General features: G+C 36.3%; 1 protein-coding gene across 1 annotated transcript in view; it reads right to left on the reverse strand.

The window, feature by feature from the left end:
- Positions 1–16,973, reverse strand: part of LOC309858389 (complement factor H-like) — a 30,649-nt gene extending 13,676 nt beyond the window's left edge. The window contains exon 1 of the mRNA XM_082751091.1: positions 16,797–16,973. Within this exon, the coding sequence (XP_082607217.1) occupies positions 16,797–16,854 (58 nt within the window). The 5' untranslated portion in view covers positions 16,855–16,973. The remainder of the gene's footprint in view (positions 1–16,796) is intronic.
- Positions 16,974–25,348: the final 8,375 nt, after the last annotated feature.

Raw genomic sequence — 25,348 nt, forward strand, 5'->3', positions numbered from 1 at the left:
AAAACTTTCTAGACTGAAAGGAGAATGATCCCATAAGTAAACAAAGGGTATTAGGGCACGGATTGCATGGAGCACTGGGTGTGGTGAAAGAATGATGAATACTGTTTTTCTGAAATTAAATAAATTAATTTAATAAAAAAAAGGGTAACAGTAAATGAGCAGAACTGAAGAAAATAAACATATGGATTAATAAAAAGACTACTGATAAATAATAAAAAATGTGCTATGTATATTTTAACAAAATTTTAAAAAGCCTTCGTTTAAAATCAATAACAACGTCTTAGAGTGTTAGCAAAAAGTTTCAGGAGTATAATACATAAAAATAATAACAAAAATGCCAAGAGATAACAAATAAAGTTAAATGGATTTAATGTTTCCATAGTTTAGAATGTAGTGAAAGTATCGATTAAGGGTGAACTGTGATAATTTGAGTATGCTTATTGTAAAACATTAAGAGTTATATAGCTAATGGAAATGATATAGTGAGGTAGTAAAGAATATTTGATTAACATTTTTAAAAGGCAGGAGAGGTGGAATAGAAGAACAAAGACATGACGTAAAAAATAAATAGCAGTATGTTCGACTTGAGCTTAACTGTATTAGTAATTACAATAACTGTAAATGGATTACCACCCCCGTTAGGGTATAAATTAATTGGAGGTATAAATTAACTGACTGGAGAAAAACAGAAAATAAAACTGAAGTATATGCTGATTACTTTTAATAAAATGGAACCTGGGCTCATGGGTGGCTCTGTTGGTCAAGCATCTGACTTGGATTCAGCTCAGAACCTGATCTCATGGCTCCTGGGGACCAGCCTCCTGCTGGGCTTCCTGCTCAGACTCCTCCTGGATATTCTCTCCCTTTGTCCCTTCTCCTGCTAGGGTTCTCTTTCTCATATAAATAAATAAATCCTTAAAAAATGGGACAGATAATTTGAAAGTAAATGATGGAAACTAATACTCTATGAAAATGTTAGCCAAAAAAGAGAGGGTTAATATATAATTTCAGGCAAATAATAATTGAAGGCAGAATGTATTGATAGATAAAAGAGGGGCTTTTCACAATAATAAAAGAACCATTTGAACAGAAAGATGCAATAATTCTAAATGTGTATGAACATTTAGAATGATTGCTGGAGTTGGCTCATACCAACTCACAGGAGATAATTATAAACATCTCTTCCCAATGAAGAATTGAGTGATATCATATTGATAACTTGAAATTGACCATATCATGTGTATTAACACATTGGGTGCTGGAAAATTTTCAAATCAAGACTCTTTTTTACATAGTTGATTGTTATATACTTGCCAGCATACCCCTGTACATAAACCTAATAATATGTCTTCAAGATAGAACAGAAGTAAGAAAAGTAACAAATCTCATGGCTTGAGATTTAAATACACGTCTCCAAGTATTTGATAGACAAGGAGATAGACAAATAAGGATATGAACTTTTTTTTTTTTTTTTTTTTGTTACACGAGGGAGAAGGAGAGTGAGAGTGAGTGGAAGGGGGAGGGGAGAGAGAAAAAGAATTCTAAGCAAGAATCCTAAGCAAGCTACACACTCAGCACGATATCTTATGTGGAGCTCAATCTCATGACCCTGAGATCATGACCTGAGCTGAAATCAAGAGTCAGACACTTAACCAACAGAGCCACCCAGGCACCCCAAATATATGAACATTATCAACCAAATCGACCTTTTTTTTTTTTTAAAGATTTTATTTATTTATTTGACAGAAATCACAAGTAGACGGAGAGGCAGGCAGAGAGAGAGAGAGAGGGAAGCAGGCTCCCCGCTGAGCAGAGAGCCCGATGTGGGACTCGATCCCAGGACCCTGAGATCATGACCTGAGCCAAAGGCAGCGGCTTAACCCACTGAGCCACCCAGGCACCCCCAAATCGACCTTTTACATATGGATAGAATGCAACCTTCATCAGCTGCAGCTACAGATTCATTCCAAGTGCACATGGAATGTTCACCAAAATAGACTGTAAGCAAGGCTCAACAAATTTCAAAAGATTGAAATCACCCTAAGAGCACACCTTATACAGAAAATAACTGGAATAATCTCATAAGTTTTTTTTTTTAAAGATTTTATTTATTTATTTGACAGAGAGAGATCACAAGTAGGCAGAGAGGCAGGCAGAGAGAGAGAGAGAGGAGGAAGCAGGCTCCCTGCTGAGCAGAGAGCCCGATGCGGGACTCGATCCCAGGACCCTGAGATCATGACCTGAGCCGAAGGCAGCGGCTTAACCCACTGAGCCACCCAGGCGCCCCGATCATAAGTTTTGAAGTTAAGGAACTCTTCTAAATTACTCTTGGGTTAAGAAGAAATCACAATACATATTAGACTACAACTTGCACTAAACAATATTGAAAATATGATATATATCAAAATTTGTGGGATGAAACTGAAGCAGAATTCCTGAACTTTCCATCCAGGAGCCCTGTCCACAAAAGCCCTGCACTATGACCTCAGGTAGTGCAGGAAGGGGTCTGGCTCTGGACGATTTTCAGTCCTTCCCCTGAGTGGGTAGAAGCGACAATCTTTCAGGAGGGAGGATATCGCTATTGCCAGGAGATTTCAAAAACCTTGAGTCCTGGTTCAGTTTGTAGGGCATGTGACTCCTGATCTTGGGGTTGTAGGTTCAAGCCCTACATTGTGTGTAGAGATTACTTAAAAATAAAATCTTTAGAACAAAACAAAACAAACCTTAACAGTTCCATAACAAAAATATGTCAAAACCCCCCTCTAGGCTCAGTTTGGAGAACTAGTTGGCTTCCCCAACCATTTCCACACAACATGCAAGGAGAAACAACCTTGATATTAATACCTGAAAAAGTTAGGGGGAAAAAAGGATAATGGTGAAGGATCTAAACCAGTATTTCTCCAATGAGAAAATGCAAGTGATCAGTAAACTGATGAAAAGTTGCTCAAACTGAAAATGAAAATGAAAACCGTAATAAACCATGAATAAAACAACATGACATTGGTTTAGAAAGTCTAAAAATCCCACTATTTGAAAATAATGTGGAGCATTAGGAACTACTGGTCCAAAGGAAAATGGGAACCACCACAACAGCAAAGAGTTTAGCAACTTGCAGTGAAGTTGAAAACATGCATTGGTTATTACTTAGCAGTTTTACTTCTAGGAATATGTCACTGAGAGCACATGTCACATATAGCACCCATGCCAACTAGGTTTCATGTGTGATGGTATTTACAGAATATGATTTTTTAATAGCTAAAAGTGAAAACAACTTCACAGTATCTATCAATAGTTGAGTGGATAAAAAATTATGATGTATTTGTGCAATGGAATAGTACACCAATGCTACAAAATGACATGAAGCGATAAAACAATGATCACATGCACTAAAACGGCACATAGGTACATTGATATTATAGGATGATTTCACCTATATAAAATTCAAGAACAAACATATATATTAGGGATGTGTCCATGGGCTGTGAAGCTATTAAAGAAGAACAAAAGTGTAATTACCAGAAGTATTAAGAAAATGTTTTCTTCTAGAGGAAAGTTAGGGCTACTGACATAATAGAAAGCCACTGGGATTTTCTGGGATACTGGGAATGTTCTATGTGTTGATATGGGTGATATGTTATATTTGTAACACAGTACCTTCATATTTTATTCACTCTTACATCTTATATCTCACAATAAATGTATTAAACTAACAGAATCTGCATATAGAGTATGATTCTTATTTTGCAAAAATTAACTGACATATAAAGAGATCACAGGATGTTAATAGGAAGCTCATGCCTACTGAGTGTAACTGCTAATATTTTTAATACTTCCTGCTGTTTAATTTGGGTATAAGTACCCTTGCTACTAGAATGACGACAGGAAGAGTTAAGATGGCAGGGTGGTAGGAAGACCCTAGGCTTGCCTCATCCCTTACACACAGCTGGAGAAATATCAAATCATTCTGAACACCCACCAAATCGACCTGCGTATTGATAAACTGCACAACTAGGGAGAGAAGGGGCCACATCATGGAAGGTAGGAGGTGCGGAGACTGGATTTAGGGGAGAAATGGATCACAAGTGCTGTGGAGGGGAGCCCTGGTCATGGAGAGAGGCAGGAGAAAGAAAGAGGGAATGAGAGAGAGAGAGGAGTACACAGGGGAGTGCACAAGGAAAACACATCCCCAAAGGCATTGACAGGGAAAAAGAGAGGGGCTGATTTTTGTGAGTTTTTACAACCAGTGGGTTCAAAGACTAGAGTTTTAGAAGTCTGCAGCATGGCCAGTGCTGAGCCCTGAGGGCCCTGCAGTGGTCCTGCGGAGGAGGGCAGATAGTCTGGGGGCAGAAGATGCAGTCTGAGGATCCGCTGGGATGTTCTGGGAGAGACTGTTCCCTCCTCTTGAAGCACATCTGGGAGAGGTGCCGTTCATTGTCTCTCTGGGAGAAAAAACAGGCACCATTTCCCAAGACACCCACTAAGAGCAGCTAACCCAAACACTGGTTCTTTGACACACTTGTCTCCAAACTACCATGCCCTTGTGCTTTGGTGTGACTGCCCTTCTGGGATAAATGTGCATCAGTCCCTGCATGGTGAGACCTTCCTGCAGAGGACCAGCATGGGTCTGCACCATGCCAGGTCCCTAAAGTTTTGAGTTCTAAAACTCAGCTGGCCTGTCTTGGATAGAACACAGGTGCACTGTGCTGCTGGGCAGGCAGACAGCCCAGATACAGTCAGGGTCAAGACAGGATCTGAGGGACATCTGGAACGCATAAGGGGAGACTGTTCCCTCTTTTGTGAGGGCTTCCCAGGCAGCAGTGAGCACGAACTCCCCTTTCCAGGGACAAGGGAGAGGGCTGGCAGCATTTCCTGCCCCTGTGACTTTTCTTGTTCCTTTTTTTTGGGATGAATTCCTCCTCGGTCCTGGCATTTTTGTCTAAAAATAAACATTTGACAAATTAGAGTAACCATTCTTGATAAATATCCTCAATAAAGTAGGGATACAGGGAATGTATTGCAACATCATAAAGCCTGAATATGAAAACCCACGTGTAATATAATTCTCAGTGGGGAAAACTGAGAGCTTTTCCTCTACCACCAGGCTCAATACAGGGATATCCATTCTCACCATTGTTATTCAACATAGTACTAGAAGTCATAGCTTTCAGCAATCAGAAAACAACAACTAAAAGGGAATTCACATGGGGAAGGAAGAAGTCAAATTTTCACTATTTGCAGATGACATGATACTCCATGTAGAAACCCTTAAGACGCCACTAAAAAATTGCTAGAAATGGTACACGATTCACAGAAGTTGCAGGAGACAAAGTCAACATACAGAAATCTCTTGCATTTTAATACAGCCATAATGAGGTAGCAGAAAGAGAAATCAAAGAATTGATCCCATTTATAATGGCACCAAACCCCATCTGATACCTAGGAATAAACTTTACCAAAGAGGTGAAAGATCTGTACTCTGAAAACTATAGAACACTGATGAAAGAATGTGAAGATGACACAAAAATTTGGAAAAACATTTCATGCTCATGGATCGGAAAAACAAATACTGTTAAGATGTCTCTACTACTCAAAGCAGTCTACACATCTAAAGCAATCCCTATCAAAATACCACCAGCATTTTTCACAGAGCTAGGACAACCTATCCTAAAGTTTGCGTGGAAGCACAAAAGACCCCAAATAGCCAAAGGAATTTTAAAAAAGAAAAGCAAAGCTGGAGGCGTCACGATTCTGGACTTCAAGCTGTATTACAAACCTGTAGCCATCCATACAGATTAGTACTGGTACAAAAACAGATACATAGATCAATCAATGGAACAAAATAAAACTCCCCAAATGGGCCCACAACTATAAGGTCAACTAATCTTTAACAAAGCAGAAAAGAATATCCAGTGGAAAAACGACAGTCTCTTCAACAAATGGTCTTGGGAACACTGGACAGCCGCATGCAAAAGAGTAAAACTGGACCATTTCCTTACACCACACACAGAAATAAATTCAAAATAGATGAAAGACCTAAGTGTGAGACAGGAAACCACCAAAGTGCTAGAGGAGACAACAGACAACAACCTCTTTGACCTAGCAAATTCTTACTAGACAGATCTCCAGAGGAAAGGGAAACAATAGAAAAAATGAAATATTGCGACTTCATCAGATAAAAAACTTTTGCACAGTGAAGGAAACAATCAAAATTAAAAGGCAACCTTCAGAATGGGAAAAGTTATGTGCAAATAACACCTCTGGAAAAGGGTTAGCATCCAAACTATATAAAGAACTTATCAAACCCAACACCCAAGGAACAAATAATCCATCGAGAAATGAGCAGGAGACATGAAGAAGCATTTTTCCAAAGACGACGTATAGATGGCTATGAGACACTTAAAAAGATGCTCAACATCACTCGTCATCAGGGAAATACAAATCAAAACCACAATGAGATATCATCTCACACCTGTCAGAATGGCTAAGATTAACAACACAGGAAACAACGGTGTTGGTGAGGATGTGGAGAAAGGGAACCCTCATGCACTGTTGGTGGGAATGCAAGCTGGTGCAGCCACTGTGGAAAACGGATGGAGGGTCCTTAAAAAGTTGAAGATAGAGCGACCCTAGGATCCAGCATTTGCACTACAGGTTATTTAACCCCAAAAATACAGATGTATTGAAAAGAAGGGACACCTGCACCCCAGTGTTCATAGCAGCAATGTCCACAATGGCCGATCTGTGGAAGGAGCCGAGATGTCCTTCAACAGATGAATGGATAAAGAAGATATGGTTTATATATGCATGGGATACTACTCAGCCACCAGAAAGGATGAATACCTACCACTTGTACTGACATGGATGCAACTGGAGGGTATTACCCTAAGTGAAATAAGTCAATCAGAGAAAGATTATTATCATATAGTTTCATTCATATGTGGAACATAAGGAACAGTGCAGGGGACCATGGGGGAAGGAAGGGAAAACTGAATGGGAAAGAGTCAGAGAGAGGAAAAAAAAAAAACACGAGAGGCTCTTGACTCTTGGAAACAAATTGGGGGTTACAGAAGGGAGGTGGGATGGGGTACATGGGTGATGGGCGTTAAGGAGGACACGTGATGTGATGATCATTGGCTGCTTTATGCAACTGATGGATCATTGAACACTGATGATGTACTATATGTTGGCTGATTGAATTTAAATAAAAAATAAAAATGGGAAATTCAATAATACTGGTCACCATACATATTTATTAGCATTACTTTAATTGCTAAAGTCCTTTCTCTACTTGGTTTTATGACAATGGCTTAACGGTCCATTCTAGAATTTCTTTTTAAAAGGCAAGGGGCAAATAACCAACTGAGCTGAATCCCATCATGGAACATATTCATTGTGAAAGTGTTTATCATTTCATAGAAGCTCCATATAAAACTGTATTTTGTGTCGTAAATAATACCTGTGTCGGTTTTCATATACATTCATTTTTCTTTGATGTTTTAGCAAATTTTTAGCACATTTATGTTAGGGAACTTTTATTTTATTTTTTTTTCCACAATAGCCAAACTATGGAAAGAACCTAGATGTCCATCAACAGATGAATGGATCAAGAAGATGTGTTAGGGAACTTTTAATAAATGATTTCCACAGTATAGTTTTGATTTTTAGATTTAGGTAAACGTACTTTTTCTCCACTAGATGGTGCTGATGCCCTATTATAAAACAATGCAAACCCCTTCTTCGGCGTTTCTGCCCCTCCAGCCAGATCTTTGTTGTTGTTTGTTTTAAATTTAGTGTTCATGTTTTGATATGAAAATTTTATGCTTGGCTACAGGCTAATATGTGTGCTTTTCAGTTTAGAAATTCAGATCCACCTCATGGCATAAAGATTACTGGAAAAATAAATTAGTCAAATTTCAAATATGTTGCTATATTGTGCGTACAGAAATATTTTTCATTAGCATATTAACATTTTGATAGAATTAGTTCCTATCCTACTAAGTTAATGCAAGGGAAGAGTAATAATTTTTTTTTATCAATTAATTTACTCAACTAAAATTATTAGTTTTTAAAGGATTTATTTATTTGATAGAGAAAGCAAAGGAGCACAGGCTTGCATGGGGTGGGGAGGAGGTGGGATGGGGAAGGGGGAGGGGCTGAGGAAGTGAAGGACAGAGTGTTAACCTGACTTTATGCTGAGCTCTGAACTCCACAGAGGGCTTGATCTCAGGACCCTGAGATGATTAATGGGCTGTGCCATGCAGCTTCCTCTTAGTTTTTTTTTTTTTTTTTTTTTAAAGTAACGCATCTACCAAAGGCATAATCCAACCACAAAACAGCAATCAATACACAGACACATACACATGGGGTCAGCCCATTAGCTAGCCTGAGGCAAATGCATTCCCTCTTGGTTGTATTTCAAGATAATTCTTGATTTTTCAATTTTATTAATTTCAACTTTATTAACTGCTTTTAGCAACCAGATATAAAAGACAAGGACATATCTCTTTGATGTCATCTTCCTACCACCTTCTCATGGTATTTACTGTTATATATGTTTACTATAGAGGAAGAGTTCTCCTATCGATTAGTCTTTTTACTTCAAGTAATTTGTAAGAATTTCCATGAATTTTAAATGGCAGCTCTTGAATGTAAGAAAACGGTATCACCACCCCCTACTCTATTTGTCCATCCTTCTACTGCCATCTCCAGAATCTCAGCTCTGATTATGGTCCTTTGCCACCTTGACTGGGAAACAGCCTGCTAACCAGTCTCCAAGCCTCCATCCTCCCATTCTCCACAGGGCTACACAGGAGTTACTGCAAAATTGGTCACACCGCTCCTGTGTTTAAAATTCTTTGGTGACTTTCCCTTTAACGTGTAAGACATTCCAAACTCCTTACTCTGCCCTTGGAACCCCCTATCTGGCTCTTGCCATTCCCTCTGGGATCATCTTGTTTCCTCTACCACATATTCACTGTGCCAAAGCCTCCCTGGTTTCTTCATGTTTTGTCCAGCATCTCAAATGTATTTTTTTCCTGTACGTCTTTTGGTTGTTTTCTCTCTTGCAACACGTGCACTGGAGACTTTTGGTGGTTGCCTTTGTCTCATCTTTCAGGTTCTGCTCAAATATTATTTCTTCAAAGTGACCCAGTTCAGACCAGCCCAGCCAAAGGCTCTTACCCCACTACCCCATCTCTGTTTTCCCTCAGCCCCTACTTTATTTCCTTCCCAACATAGTTCACGATTCATAATTATTATTCATAATGTTTTTATAAGGATTTCATCTATCCTGCCATCAAAATGTAAGCTCCCTGAGAAGAATGACCATCTCCATCCTGTTTTACAGAAGGATCAATTCTCAATAATACTCAGATCCTCTAACTTCAAATTCACCTCCTGTCTGCTTTGGTTCTAATCTTCAATACACTGAGCATTATCAGTTCATGTCATAACGAGCTGATAATGATTCACTATCTTGTGTTCTAACAAGAATTAGGCATAGGGGGCCTGGGTGGCTCAGTGGGTTAAGCCTCTGCCTTGGGTTCAGGTCATGATCCCAGCATCGTGGGATCCAGCCCTGCATGGGGCTCTCTGCTCAGTGGGGAGCCTGCTTCCCCCTCTCTCTCGCCTGCCTCTCTGCCTACTTATGATCTCTCAGTCTCTGTCAAATAAATAAATAAACTCTTAAAAAAGAAGAATTAAGTGAATCTTACAACATAATTTTTGTTTGAATTGATAAAAAAGCGTTCAAGTTCAGTTAAACCGTGTTCTCAAAAAAATTTTTTAAGGAGACAAAAAGAGTAATTTCAGCCTGTGTAGTCAAACTGTTGGCATGAACGTGTAGTAACCACATTTGCTTGAACTAAATTGGCAGTTTTTGAAGAGAAGGGCAGGAAGCTTATTAAATAAGTAACATAAACATATTTCAAAGGCATACAAGCATTTTAAGGAAGACTTGGCTGATGATTCTATTTTTTTTTGTCTGAATAGCATCTCGCTTCTCAAGTTCTAAGTTAATGAGTGAACTAAGTTTTCTAAAGTCTTAGGTTTAAACAACAAATATTTCAACTTAAGTGTTTATGTAGTCACTTAAATGACAGTTAAATTAAAAAAAATTTATAAAGCACTACCTGGATGTACTTTTTATTCTTTTGGTCTGATTTTGTAATTTAAAATTATTCTGTCCATAAATAAGAGTGTGAATGGTTTTGGCTATTGGATAGGAATAGCATTCACTTTGCTTTTATTTGAGAGACATAGTTATAAAAAATTGCTTAAAGTTAAAAACAATTATCCTTGATAATTTAATAATTATCATTTATTTAATTTTTCCAATTTCAAAAAATTTTTAAATTTTATTTGACAGAGAAGAAGAGACATCTAGAGAGGGAATACAAGTGGGGAGTGGGAGAGGGAGAAGCAGGCTTCCCGCTGAGCCAGGAGCCCGATGCGGGGCTCGATCCCAGGACCCTGGATCATGACCTGAGCTGAAGGCAGATGCTTAACAACTGAGCCACTCAGGCGCCCCTCCAATTTCAAATTTTAAAGGGATATTATTAACATATAACAAGAGTTAATTACTTGTTTTTAAATTGGTGTATCTATAAGCTGTTATTTGATAAGTATTCTTAATCAAGTGAAATAAATCATAATAAAATTATATATTTTAAAAAACCTTTATCAAATGTGTACCAGATTGCTTTGGTAGACTAAAGTTGTTCTCTTCATACAATTATTCTGTTTTTCTAAAATAATTTTGGGAAAAAAATAACAGGAGATACTATATTTCAGCTAGCCTAATTTTAAATTTAGTAAATATTGGAATATATTATAGAAGAAAACCAAAAATCAATTTAGGAAATATAAATCAAATAGACAAAATGGAAATAGCAAAAGTAGATATTTTATGTTAAATTTCTTTCCCAACTTCTTATTGGTTTATATGCATATTAGTTATATTTGCATATATATATGATTAGCTTTTCAAAATAGAACATATTCAAAGTATTTTACAAGTAACATGAAAATAATTAAAGGTATTTGGCAAATATATATACTTGTATAAAGAAAACGTCAATTGCAATAAAGTTTTTATTTTTTATTTTAATTTTTAAAAAGATTTTATTTATTTATTTATTTATTTATTGAGAGAGAGAGAGAGGGAGCACACATGTGTGCACATGTGAGCTGGGGGTGGGGAGTTGTCGGGAAAGGGTAGAGGGAAGAGAGCATCTCAGGCCCTCTGTACTGACTGCAGAGCACTGTTCAGGGTTTGATCCCATGATCCTGAGATCATGACCTGAGCTGAAATCAAGAGGTGGTTGCTTAACTGACTGAGCCACTCAGGTTCGCACAAATGGAGTTTTAAAAAATAACTCTAGAGAAAACAGAAATTATTTTGCATTATTGAAGCATTTGAAGAAGTAAAGTGATATGTTTAAAATTTAGAAGTATGATTATGCAATTTCTTCTTCAAATTTTAACAGTGTAAATGCCATGAAGATAATTCCAGGGTTATGAAAAGCAAATGGAAGAACAGATAATAGCTAAAAGAAGTCAGGTAGAAAACAAGTATGTGATAAAGATGGTTGAAACAAGCTACTCTCAGGATACAACTTGAATACATCACTGAAATCAAGTTTCTTGGAATGTGTAGTGTTTGGATCACTAAAACAATGCCAATGATTGTTCAAGTCAAAATGGTAGCTTCTTAAAATAGTTAGTCTATACCGACTGGTTGCTGTAAAGTGGAGTTGGGTCAGAGAGTGACATAATTCAAAAAACTGTGTAGCAGGAATGATTTGCATCTGAATAATACTCATGATGATCTCGAAGGATAAGTATTGAAAAAGAAAAAGAAGAAAAACAACACACACAACATACCCAGCACTTGTGGAAATGTCATTGATGAAAGATTTAGAAATGTGGGGGCTGATCTCAATCCCCCATTTTTGCAGATCTACTGTTAGTCTGTTGTACACCAACTGATGTTTCTTCAGTCTTAAATGTCCTCCTTCCTATCACACTTATCTGGTTAACTCCTATTCAACCTGCAAAGCCTACCCAAGATGCCATCGTGGCCCTGACCTGTTTCCCTCTCTCCATTCGGGCTCTTACAAATCAACTTCTCAACCCTATCCCACTCCATCCTCTCATTGCTCTTTGGGTTTCTTGCCTCCTCTAAGTGATCCTATACTCTCACTCTCTCTCTCTCTTTTTTTTTTGCTTATCTCCATCACAATACCTTATATGATAAAATACAGCATGTTAATAAAATCCAAAGCCATTCCTTTTGTTTTCCCCACTAAAAATGGTCTTTTGGAAAATGCTGATCATAGGGCCTGGCACTTAACAGTCACTCAAAAAATGATCATTGAATGAACAAAGAAACGAAATAAGAAAATGAATGGAGCCTTTCCATTACATCTGCAGATTGTAGACAACCTCAGGAAAGAGCATAGTGGATGGTAGCAAATGTAATAGATAAGACTTGGGAATATACGTTTAGTGATTTTAAAGCCGTACTGCATGAATTCAAGAAACTCTGATATCTGTAATTCCATTGTATGTCTTGTCCACATGTCCTAAATTTTAATTTATAATTCTGAAGTCAGGAATGATTTTAGGTCAGTTCAAAAAATAAAAACATGGGGCGCCTGGGTGGCTCAGTGGGTTAAGCCGCTGCCTTCGGCTCAGGTCATGATCTCAGGATCCTGGGATCGAGTCCCGCATCGGGCTCTCTGCTCAGCCGGGAGCCTGCTTCCCTCTCTCTCTCTCTGCCTGCCTCTCCATCTACTTGTGATTTCTCTCTGTCAAATAAATACATAAAATCTTTAAAATGCAAACTATTTAAAAAATAAAAAAATAAAAACTTTTGGGAGCTATGAAGTGAACATTTCAGTAACCACTTTTCTGTCTATTACATTTTTGGTCAACAAGGTTTGAGAAACTTGTGCACTGAGTTAAAATGCCAAAGCAAATAGAAGTGTTCTAACAAATATTTTTACCCCTTTCCTTCTGTTATTTTTGTGATTTTTTTCTCTGTTCTATTACAATAATTTCTTTGAGCCATTTTTATAATGTTTTCTTATAATTTTAAGCTGAAATGTTAACACTTTTTCCTGCCCGATTACTTCATGACCTTTCTATGCACGGTATCTGAAACCAGTTAAAGTTGTTAAATGGGTAAAGTGAGCACAGGAGAGATCAGTTGGCAAGAATCTCACAGGCCTGGGCAGGTGGGGGATGTTGTGTGGGGTGAGGACGGGGAGGCATTGCTGGGAAGAAGGAAAAGTGCAAAGGCTGTCCTACAATCAGGGATTGAGCAAAGAAATATGAATTGATTTAGACTTTGGCTCAAGCCCTAGCAATCAAAGGCCAAAAATGAAGACTTTTACTAATTTGTGTGTCATTTGGGAACTTACTTCTGGCTAAGAATAATTTCAGCGATACTCAATAATTCAGTTGTAGTTGAACATTACGTGCAGGCAGAAGAGTAGAATGTGCGTTCTCTGGACATGTGTACCCTTAAAATAAACAAGGTTTGCTTCGGCTGACCTCCTCCTCTCATGACATTCTGGGGCATCTGCTCTGACCCTTCTCATGGGGCTCTTCTCCTCAGATCTCCCCTCAGGAATACCCCACGTGCCAGACTTGCTTAGTCCAGTTCTTCACCCTCATCTTCCCTTTCTACCTTTCCTCACTAAAATGCTCCAGAGAACTTACCAACTTTGATAATTCACAGTGAACTGCAGTGAGGAACACTAGCTTTCACTCTTCTAAAGTATTTGTTCAGAGTATTTGTCATTCCACATAAACTTCAGGTTTGTTGAATCTGATGATATCAAATTTTTGAAGAAGAGAGGATACTAGAGACAGTTGGGTCAATGCACAGCTTTAAATCACACTCTATGGGTAAACACCACACAACTATCTCTGAAAATGGGGGGTTTTGGTGAAGAAAGAAGGAGAAATCTTATTTTTTTTTCTTATTGGAATTGAAACAGAATTTTGGATTAAAATTTTTGGATTAAAAATTTTAATCCAAAAATATTTAATCCAAAATATTTGTTATTTTTGGATTATTTTTGGATTAAAAATTTTGGATTAAAAACCTCTACCTTAAGTTTTCTGGATTAGTTAACTGTGTATTTACATATAACCTCATAAAAGAGGATATTTTAGAATTAATTCTTATGATTTATAATGTCAATTATTTTTTCCTTTTTAGGGTTAACTCAAATTTGAAACCTTCTTGTACTTGAAACAATACATATTTTTTTTCCTTCTCTTTCTAATAGAAGAGAATCTCTCTTCCTTTGACCTATTATATATTTAAAGCCCCGAAAGAACTTTTTTGACCTTAAACATCCCGAATTAGAAAATACATATATCTCCACACAAAATAGCCAGTGTGTACTTGGACATTTTTCAGTGGGTTTTACTTTATTCACAGGAATTTCTGGGCTTTCTCTGTTTGTCAAATAAATAAAGTCAGGAATTTCTGGACTGTGGCTAATTTCAAAGAGTATGTTTAAGGGAACATTATTCTCAACTTTGTCCTGTAAATCTGACCAGATTCTTAGCAGCCTGTGGGGACTCCTGCAAACACAGTGTTTTATAAGGAAGTAACTCATATTTCTACACAAATGGAATGGGAATGCAGAGAGCCTATTGTATTAAAGCAGAACTAGTTGGTCTCTGAGAATTTGAGCCAATAAATTCTTCTTATCAGCTGTTATTTCTCTTTAATGGTGACTAATATTTTTTGAAGAATGTTCACTTTAAACAGAGCAGATGCCGTTTATGAAATGCTAAAATGTCAAACCTGGTTGAGTAAAGCAGATTGTGAAAATATTCAAACCTGTATTCAACCAGCAGAAACTGATATCACATTTAAACACATTTTGATGAAATATAAAATACAGATGAAATGAATCAGCTGGAATCAATTACATAAGGAGTTTAAATCACTACGATTTAATTTTTATTACATACTTTGTAGCACCCAATTTTAATATTTCTAATTCCATTTTGTAATCACTTAAAAAGTTTAATTAAACTTGCCCTCTATTCTTGAGTTTTGAACATCAACTAGAAATAAAATAAGTCTTCTTTATATGACAAATGGTATCTGCATAAAGCCTCAGCAAACGGTATGTAAATATTGAGACACTGAAATTATTCCTGTTAAAGGAAAGACAAAAAAACACTTATGTAAAGAAAAAGATGTTTGTGGGGCGCCTGGTTATGCATTTGCCTTCTGCTCAAGGCATGATCCCAGAGGACTGGGATCCAGTCCCACACTGGGCTCCCTGTTTACCCTGGAGCCTGCTTCTCCCTCTCCCCCTGCCACTCCCCCTGCTTGTGCTCTTTCTCTCTGTCAAATACATAAATAAAACCTTAGGGAAAAAAAAAAGAAAGATGTTTGCTACGATTGATAGCATTAACAGGGTTCTGAAACTCTTTGTCAATACAATAATATTTTACTAATTGTAATATTTATGTGTGCAGGGAATAATGGAATATCTAGGTTTGGATATAAGATTTCTAAGCTAAAAATCAAGCAGTAGCATATTAGAATGAGAAACTGAAAAAAAAAAATCTCTATCCTAGAAAAAAATTAAACACATTTAAATCAACCTTACAAGAATGACTAAAGGATATAATTAAAGAGATATCTTTACTTTGATTTTCTAGATTGAAAGATGTTCAAGGAGAGAGATTTTATGTTATTTGCTAACATTTCTCCATGCTTAGAGGCTGACATGAAGTAAGCATTTAATCAAAATTTGTTGACCTAGTGAAAAGTTTTGGAAATTTATGGATGATAGGTAACTGATTTGGTTTAAAAATGCCAGTCAAATATTATCACATAATTTAGTTGCCTATCATGAATTAGAAACAAAATTTCCTCCAAAGAAACTTCTTAATCTATTGAGAAGCAGTGTTACAATTAAAATTTAATATAAATCTAGTAATTTTCTTACTGATACCAGAAAGAAAACTTCTACATTCATATTCACTACTCTAAAGACTGGTCTTCTAGAATATATCTCAAATACACTATTGGAAAAAAACCCGTTAGAATAACTTAGATGTTACAAACACTGCATGTTCAAGTTTTTCACACTTATGTGATATTTTCATTCTAATGACAAGCAAGTAATGCTTGCTTGCCTACAAGACTTCTAATTTCTGTTCTGGTTCTACATATGTTCATATGCTTCTTAACACTTTCATACAAAACATTTTGGTGAAAATTTTAAACAAACAGAATAAGTTATGATGATTTGAAGGGAAATTATTATGATATAGTACAGTTTTCAAAACATTTATTAAAACATTTTTTGAGGGCACCTAGGAGGTTCAGATGGTTAAGCGTCTGACTTTGGCTTAGGTCATGATCTCCAGGTCCTGGGATGGAGCCCCAGAGGGTGGGGGTGGCGGTGGGGGTAAGGGTAGGGGGGTTCCAGCTCAACAGAGTCTTCTTCTCCCTCCCCCTCTGCCTCTCCCCCTGCTTGTCCTCTACTTCTCTCTCTCTCTCAAGTGAATGAATAAACTCTTAAAAAAAACCCCTTTTTTGAGTGTGTACATTAAATAAAACCATGATAAATAATAATATCACTTAAATAAACTACTTACATTTTTTAAAACTTAATGTCAAAAGCTAGTCACACACAAATCTATAGAACAGTAATTAAATCACATTTTCTAGACAAAATTCCTGTTACCACTGTGAAAAGCGTGTTAGCAAATGTCTCATAATATAGAAAAAAGCCTTTTTTTACTCTTACCTTGTGCAACACAAACCGCCCACAATATAAGCCAAACGATCTCCCCTAGAAATCTCATTCTGAGGTCTTTTAGGGGTACATTTAATTGCTGAGAGTGCTCACACGATGTCAAGTTTTCTTCCTCTACGAAATCTGATTTGTGCAGGAAAGCACTTGCTCAAAAGGAAATTGAAACACAACTCGGGAATTAAAGGGAGTACCAGATGCTCCGCCCCTCAGAAATTTTGCAAGGTAGAAGAGAAAATTCAACCCCAAACCCCAGCAGTGTCAGAGTTTGAATCTGATTCTTCCTGCATTCCCACGGAATGTTAATGCTGTGACTTGCTTTTCATTTGTTTTCATAAACCCAGGCATGTTCTCTGCTGGAACACGTTCAAGTTCTTGGAATGTGCAAAGCAGTAACTGCTGATATCCTCTGGATTTCATAAACCCTCAAAAGGAGCTTAAAAGAAGCTCTTTTAAAAATCGTTTACGATTCACCAACCAGTACCCCTGGGCCAAATAATACATTATATGTTAATAAAAATAATTCATAAAAATGAAAAAAATCATTTACAGAACTTGGAGTGAGTCAATGCTTCCACAAATAAGACCCATAAAATGTGGGTAAACGTTGCCAAGAATGTAGTGCTGGCCTGCTTTTCCCACAATCCAGGAAATTACTCTTTTAAAGCCTTCTTATATATGTGTGTGAAGCAACAGGATCACTCTCCTTGGTCATAACTGCGTTTAATAATTCAAAAATCAAGAAATTTGAACACTGAGTTTTTAAACCTTTTATTGAAACATAGTATGCATAGGGAACATTTAAACAAGTGGGTTAATGAATATTGAGATGGTGGAGACATGTATGAACCCAGCACCAAGTTTAGTTCACTGAAGAGCACTAGCTCTCCAGGAAGCCCCAGCTGTCCCTTTCGGTGAGCCCCTCTCAACCTCTCCCTCACCACCCACAGAGGGACCAGTGTCCTGATCTCTAAGAATATGGAATCCATTCGTCTATTTTGTATTTTACATAAATTGAAAAATATATTTTTTTAGTGTGTAGAGCCTTTCATGAAAATTTATGCTTGTTATTCAACCACACTGCTGTGTTTAATTACAGATTACTAATTCTTATTGCTGTGTAATATTCAATTCTGTGAATGTACCACATTTCATTTGTGCATCTGTTCGTGGGCATCTGAGTAGATTCTAGTTTGGAGCTGATAGAAAAAGGGCTGCTGTTGTGAGGGTTTTGACAAAGACATGTCCTCATTTCTGGTGAGTGCACACCTCGGGGGGGAATGGTAGGACAGAACGATGAACATGTCTAGGTGTAAGAAGTCGCATCAGAAAGTCTTCTGAAAGGATAATGCGAGTTGGTGTTCCCATCAGCAGTGAATGAACTGCTCCAAATCCTCAACACACTTGATGTTTTTAATCTGTGTAATTTTAGCCATTCTGGTGAACACAGAGCTGTAATTCTCTGGGACTTTAGTATGCATTTTCCTGAGAACAAATGAAGTTGAGCGACTTTCATGTCGTGATTGGTCATTTAGAGATTTTCTGGTGAACTATGCATTCAAGTCTTCTGCGTATATACACACATATATTTTCTATTGAGTTATCTATCTTCTACTTATCTCATTGTAGGAATTCTTTTTATATTCATAGACATTCTGGACATATTTATTATGAACATCTTCTTCAGTCAGTGGGTTGTCATTTTGTTCAGTGTTTTTTACTTTTATTTATTTATTTATTTTTCAAAGGATTTTATTTATTTATTTGACACAGAGAGAGAGAGATCACAAGTGGGCAGAGAGGCAGGCAGAGGGAGTGGGAGAAGGCTCCCTGCTGAGCAGAGAGCTCAATGCAGGGCTTGATCCCAGGGTCCTGGGATCATGACCTGAGCCAAGGCAGAGGCCCAACCCACTGTGCCACCCAGGTGCCCCGCTCAGCGTTTCTTAATGGGTAGAATTTCTGCCTCCTAATTGAACAATTAAATGTTTTGTTTGCATAAGTGTGCTTGACTCCCATTTTTTCAAACACATTCTTGAAGAGTCCAACTGACAAAGATAGCCTGCTTTTGAAGGTGGATGGTTTTTCAGAGGGTTCAAATCGCAAAGTCATTCTGAATTCACTGCCATGTTTAAGCAGAAAAAAAATTGTGGGTCACTAAGGTCCCTTGCATGTTTATTGTTCTAACTACAGGAGAGCATTTCCTTGTAAATATCACAGGATATAACAATTGCAATGGAAAAAAAATACTTGAGACTTAAGAAGAAAAGACATTTTTAAAATTTTAAAATAGAACAAATTTTCATTTTTTTTCTACTGGGGTTAGTGCATTTTGTGTCCTTTTTAAGGATTTCTTGTCTACTCCTAGGATACAATGATGCTTTCCTCTAAAAGCATTGTTTTCTCTTTCACATTTAAGACTGCATTTGACATCTGTGTATGGTATAATGAAGGGCAACAGATATATTTTTAAAATACCGCGATCCAACTCTTCTGGCACTACTTACTGAAAATATCATCTCTTTCCTAGGACACTGCTTTACTCTGACTTTCATCATAAATCAGACAACTGGATATGTGTGAGTCCATTTCCTAATCACTTCTCTAGGCTTAGTGAATTCATACAGCAATATCTACAAGTCCCACTTTAATTTTTGTAAAAAATTCTGACGAAGTGTCAACATCTGGGAACTTGGGGATTTTCTAGTTATCTTTTAAGTTGATTTCTTATAAAGACAAATACTGTATGATTTCACTTATATGGGGAATTTGAGGAACATAACAAATGAACATGGGGGAGAAAAGAGAGAGGAAAACCATAAAAGAGACTCATAACTATAGAGAATAAACTGAGGGTGGCTGGAGGGATGGTGGGTAGGAGGTATGGGTTAAATGGGTGATGGGTATGAGGATGAGCACCCGCGATGAACACTGGGTATTGTATGTAAGTGATGAACGACAAATCCTACACCTGAAACTAATATTACACTGTATGTTAACTAACTGGCATTTAAATAAGAACTTGGAAGAAAAAATTTCAAAAAAGTTGTTTTCTTGTTTAATTCTGTTGTGATCTAAAGATGTACTCTCAGTAATTCTATTCTTTCAAAATTTGACTAGATTAATATCCAAAATATATAAAAAACTTATCAAACTCCTCATCCCCAAAATGGATAATTCAATTAAAAATGTGCAAAAGGCTTGAATAGACATGTTGAAGGCCAACAGGCAAATGAAAAGATGGACAACATCACTTATCATCAGGGAAATACACATCAAAACCACAATGAGATGTTACCTCAGGATGTCAGAATGGTTAAAGTCAACAACACAAGAAACAACTGGTGTTGACAAGAATCAGAGAAAGGAGAACTCTCTTGCCCTGTTGGTGGGAATGCAAAGTGGTACAGCCACTCTGGAAAACAGTATGGAGGTTCCTCAAGAAGTTAAAAATAGAACTACCCAATGATCCAGCAACTGTACTACTAGATATTTACCTGAGGAAAGCAAAAATACTAATTCAAAGGTTACATATGCTCATTACTTATAGCCATATTATCAACAATAGCCAAATTATGCATACAGCCCAAATGCCCATTGATTGATGAGTGGATAAATAAAAGGTGGTGTGAATATACAATGGAATATTACTCAGCTCTTGCTGAGTTGGCTGAGAATGAAATCTTACCAAATGCAATGGCATGGGTGGAGCTAGAATATAAGGCCAAGGGAAATAAGCCTTTCAGAGAAAGACAAATACCATATAATTGAACTCAAATGTGGAATTTAAGAAACAAAACAAACAAGCAAACGGGGAAAAAGAGGGAGAGAAGCAAACCAAGAAAGATTCTTAACTATAGAGAAAAAACTAATGGTTTCCAAGGGGGAGGTGAATGAGGGGATGGGTTAAATGGGGGATTAGGGGATTGTTGGGGCGCCTGGGTGGCTCAGTGGATTAAAGCCTTTGCTTTCGGCTCAGGTCATGATCCCAGGGTCCTGGGATTGAGCCCCACATCGGGCTCTCTGCTCAGCAGGGAGCCTGCTTTCCTTCCTCTCTCTCTGCCTGCCTCTCTGCCTACTTGTGATCTCTGTCTGTCAAATAAATTAAAAAAAAAAAAAGTGCACTTGTGATGAACACCGGGAGGTGTATGGAAGTGTTGGATCACTATATTCTACTCTTGAAACTATTATTATACTGTATGTTAATTGATATTTAAATAATGAAGAAAATGTGATGAGATTTTATTTATTGCCATTATATGGTCAATATTCTACCTGTGTTAGTAGGTGAAGTTTAACATTCCATTGTTCAAATCTTTTATATTTTTACTATGTCTTAATCTGTTTATTCTATTAGGTATTAGAAAGATGTGTTAAATACTCTATGGTGAGTGTGGATTTGTCTATTTTTCAGTTTACATCAATCTTTTTAATATATTTTAAAGCTATGATGATGTCTGCATATTTATATAAAATCATGATTGCCTTCTTTTGCATTGATCATTTTATCATCAGATGTCCCTACTTACATTTAATTTTGCTTACAGTATGATTTTCTGGTTTATTTCTTTTCTTTTTGCTTGTGTATTCAAAAATTTGGTACACGGAACCAAACTTGTCTTTTATTTTGAGAAAAATAAGAAATTAAATAGTATATGTGGAAAATCAAGCAAATATGAATTTTTAGCTGTGAAAGTTGAATTTCATTTAACTGGTGGTATACAAATTAACAGCATAGATTTAAACATCCTCTTTATTTTTTTCCTAGATTTTATCTCTCTGAGTATGAATCCAAATATCTTGCATTATTTAGATTTCTAGTAGTTCTTGTCTAATAACAATACTAACTTAACACTTAAAGAATACTTTAGAATGTTATCATGATTAACACTCGTGAATTCCAACTGTATAGCAAACACGGATCTAAGCACACTTAGCAACACTGTACTTATAACAATATAATTAAATAGAAGACTATTCCTATCTTCAATGTATAGATGAGTGAACTGAGCTGTAGAACATTAAAGCAATTTTGTCAAAGTCACGAGATATAGATAGGACCAGGTATCAAACCCAGAGATGATCTCCTGAATCTTACTTTTTAAATTATGCAGATATGCCTCTCAAATAATTTAGTTCTGATGTTACTAATTTTACATAAATTTAGCTGTCGATAAATAACTCCTTTATATAATTAAAATACTATAAAATATTTACTATATATTCTAGCATATGCATCATAGTTACCTATGTATTTTATAATTATACATGCATATTATTATAAAGATTTTTTAACATATACACACATTTATGACAAATTTAAAGTATGCTTAGGGGTGAATTTACTATACAATTTTTCTTTTACTTGAAATTGTTGAATGTCAGATGCCACTACATTACTGAAGTGCAAATAATTGAATTAATTTTGATAATATCTTTTAGCAGCATTATTTTTACTGTTTTTTCCTCTTTCATGTGATTCAAAGATCAATAGATAAGGTATTAATTGGGGTGCCTGGGTGGTGCAGTTGGTTCAGTGTCTGACTTGGTTGCGGTTCAGGTTGTGATTTCAGGGCTGTGGAATGGAGCCCAGCATCAGGCTCTGAGCTCAGCATGGAGTCTGCTTAAGATTCTCTCCCTCTCCTTTCCCCTGTCCCCCACACTCTCTCTCTAAACTAAATAAGTAAATCTTTTTAAAAAAGATAAGGTATTATTTGAATGCTATTGTTGTCTTTTTAGTCTTCATCAATTCTTAAAAAAAAAAAACCAGATGTTTATTTAAAAGAACATAAGAAGAACATAAGAAAAGTACCAACATGTTATTATTTAATAACATAAAGTTGTTAGGTAGTACTAGATTACCATTAACAATTACAGACAACAAATAGTTAACTTAATACTAAGAGAGTTGTAAATTTGTGTTAGAGAAAAATCTCATATTGTTCAAACTAGAAGTATGTAACATCTATGCTTAGTGAAAAATGACTGGTGTGGTCAATATGTACCATAGAAGTTAGGAGAAAGGAGAAATTACTTTCCCAAAAGGCTTTATATGGGATGATCTCAAGAATATTGGGTTATTAAATTGTAGTTTAAGGGACAAGTACACCTGAGCAAGGGTTCTTAGGTAAAGGAAAGTGAAGAGAGTGTTCTAGAATTAATGAGAAGACTAACACCAGAGCTGTGGTTTTGCAAAAGGAAGATGTGGAAGAAAGAAGAGGAGCTTTGAAGGAGAAGAGGTTTTGAATTTTGCAAAAAAGATTTCCATATTATTTTATAGGCAATATGTAATCTTTAACAGATCTAATCAAGGAAAAGAATGTAGGATATGCAGTATTTTAATGTTGCTTTGGCAGTTGCATTACAATGGCTGGAGGGAAAAGGACTTAGAAGAATGGATACAAATTAAGCAGATGACTGAATGAATTCATCATGAAACAATTATATGGAAGCCCAATGAGAAGAACAGGGCAAAAAACTGAAGAATACAGTAAAAGCTTGATTTCCTTTGAGTCCAATGAAGTTTAAGCTTTAGGCCTTTTCATTTGAACAAATACCATTGAGGACATGGGAGGGATCTTTCTTTCTTTCTTGTAAAAATTTAAAATTGTACCTTAATTGCAAGAAATAAGGTATTGTCTTTTTCTATTCTGATTTCCCCTTCATCATACTTCCACTGGGATAGTTGACATCAGAGAATTACAGGCTTTGGAGGACTCAATCAAGAAGTCAAGGAGACAGTATATTCAGTTTGATATCAGAGAGATACACTCTTGAATATAATTTGGTTACTGATGGCCATCTAAGTTTATGAATGGCTTCTAGAAATACTCTTATCACTCCTGTGCCAAATTGATTGACTTCAGGATGCAAAGATGCAGGATGAAAGACACAGCACATATGGATGGATATGTGGCATAATGCCTGGCACCAGAAGGATATGGCTATTAAGGGAAAAATATTTATGAAAGTATGGAGACAATCATAGCATGTGTACAATTTTAAATAGATGATTCAATTCTCATTGCTGCCTAATGAAAATGGAAGTTTGCTTCTGCCACACATGATATATTAACATCAATAGAAATACCATAACTCTTATGTCTCTATAATGAGGACATTGAGAGCAAACTAATTTATAATACCTCACTCAATTCAACCCAATATTTATAATAATAATATAATTAAATATAATAATATTATAAATATTTATAATATAAATATTATTATAAATAAATAAAATGTTATATTATAATATAATAATCCAATATTTAATATTAATGATAACACAAAACTCTAAATACCCTGAAATCTTATAGTTCATTATATCAGGGAAACTTGACAGAGGTTTTCCAAAACTTGACAACAATCTTAAAAATTTATAGAACATTACAAAGCATGAGTTATGAACCTGAAAGAACTTTTCTAATATTTCAATAACAATACTATATTTAAATCAAACACGCTAAAGGAAAGACTGAATTATTTTTCTACTTTTTTAAATTTGAAAGTATTAGAAAATTATGTCATGTGAGGATATATTATCTCCAAGAGTAGTCAGTCACAAGTGTAAGAATTTAAGGTATCATAGAATTGTACAAGACAATATACATACTATGTTAACTTTCTGGTTTTTATGATGTCTGTGGTATTTGTCAACTTCTTTAGCTTTTAATTTGTAATAATTCATTTTTAATTTTAATTACTTTTTTTATTTCTAATTAAAAAAAACTTTACTTTTAAGCTCAATTTTTGTTTTCAGTTTGTGGTCTTTTCCTTAGGGACGTCCATCCAAATTGCATGTTACACTAAAAAAACTGGGTCTTTCCATCTATGAAAACAGAGAACAGACTGGTGGTTGCCAGAGGGGATGGGGGAAATGGGGTGATGAGAAAAATGGTGAAGAGAAGTGGCAGATACAAGGTTCCAGTTATGCAGTGATAAGTCATGTGAATCAAAGTCACAGCTTAGAGGATATACTTAATGATATTGTAAATAGCACTGTGTGGTGACAGTGTGGTGACAAAATCTGTGAGCACATTAGTTAAAAGTTGCATTCTAGAAGATGGCAGCAGAGTTGGGGACCTCGTTTCATCTGGTCCCTTGAAGTTAGCTGGATATCTATGAAACCATTCTGAACACACATGAATTCAGCCTTAGATGTAAGAAAATAGATCTGGAACTGTACAAGTAGTAAAATGACTGCTTTTTCAAGATAGGAGGTACAGAATCATGAATCTCTGGGAAATCTCAAAAGATAAACAGAGGGGGGAGGGAGCCTCCATAAGTTGGCTCCTGAGAAGTGATATAACACCAGAACCTTAGGAATCTGTTCCAGTGAGAGACAGTGAGAGACATCTCTTTCTGAAAGGGACACAGAGAATGAAATAGCAGAATTCTAGGTGGGTCATTATGGGCTCATGATCCTAAGAGACACAGAAAAAATGGGGGTGCTTGTTCCAATAGAGTGCCCAAGCAGTGGAGCAGAGACCCTGGTTATGATCAGAGAGCCCAGAAGGGAATCTCAGCCCAGGTCATCATAAACCTCA

The sequence above is a fragment of the Mustela nivalis genome, assembly GCF_964662115.1.
Source record: "Mustela nivalis genome assembly, contig: HAP1_SCAFFOLD_2299, whole genome shotgun sequence".
Taxonomy (NCBI): domain Eukaryota; kingdom Metazoa; phylum Chordata; class Mammalia; order Carnivora; family Mustelidae; genus Mustela; species Mustela nivalis.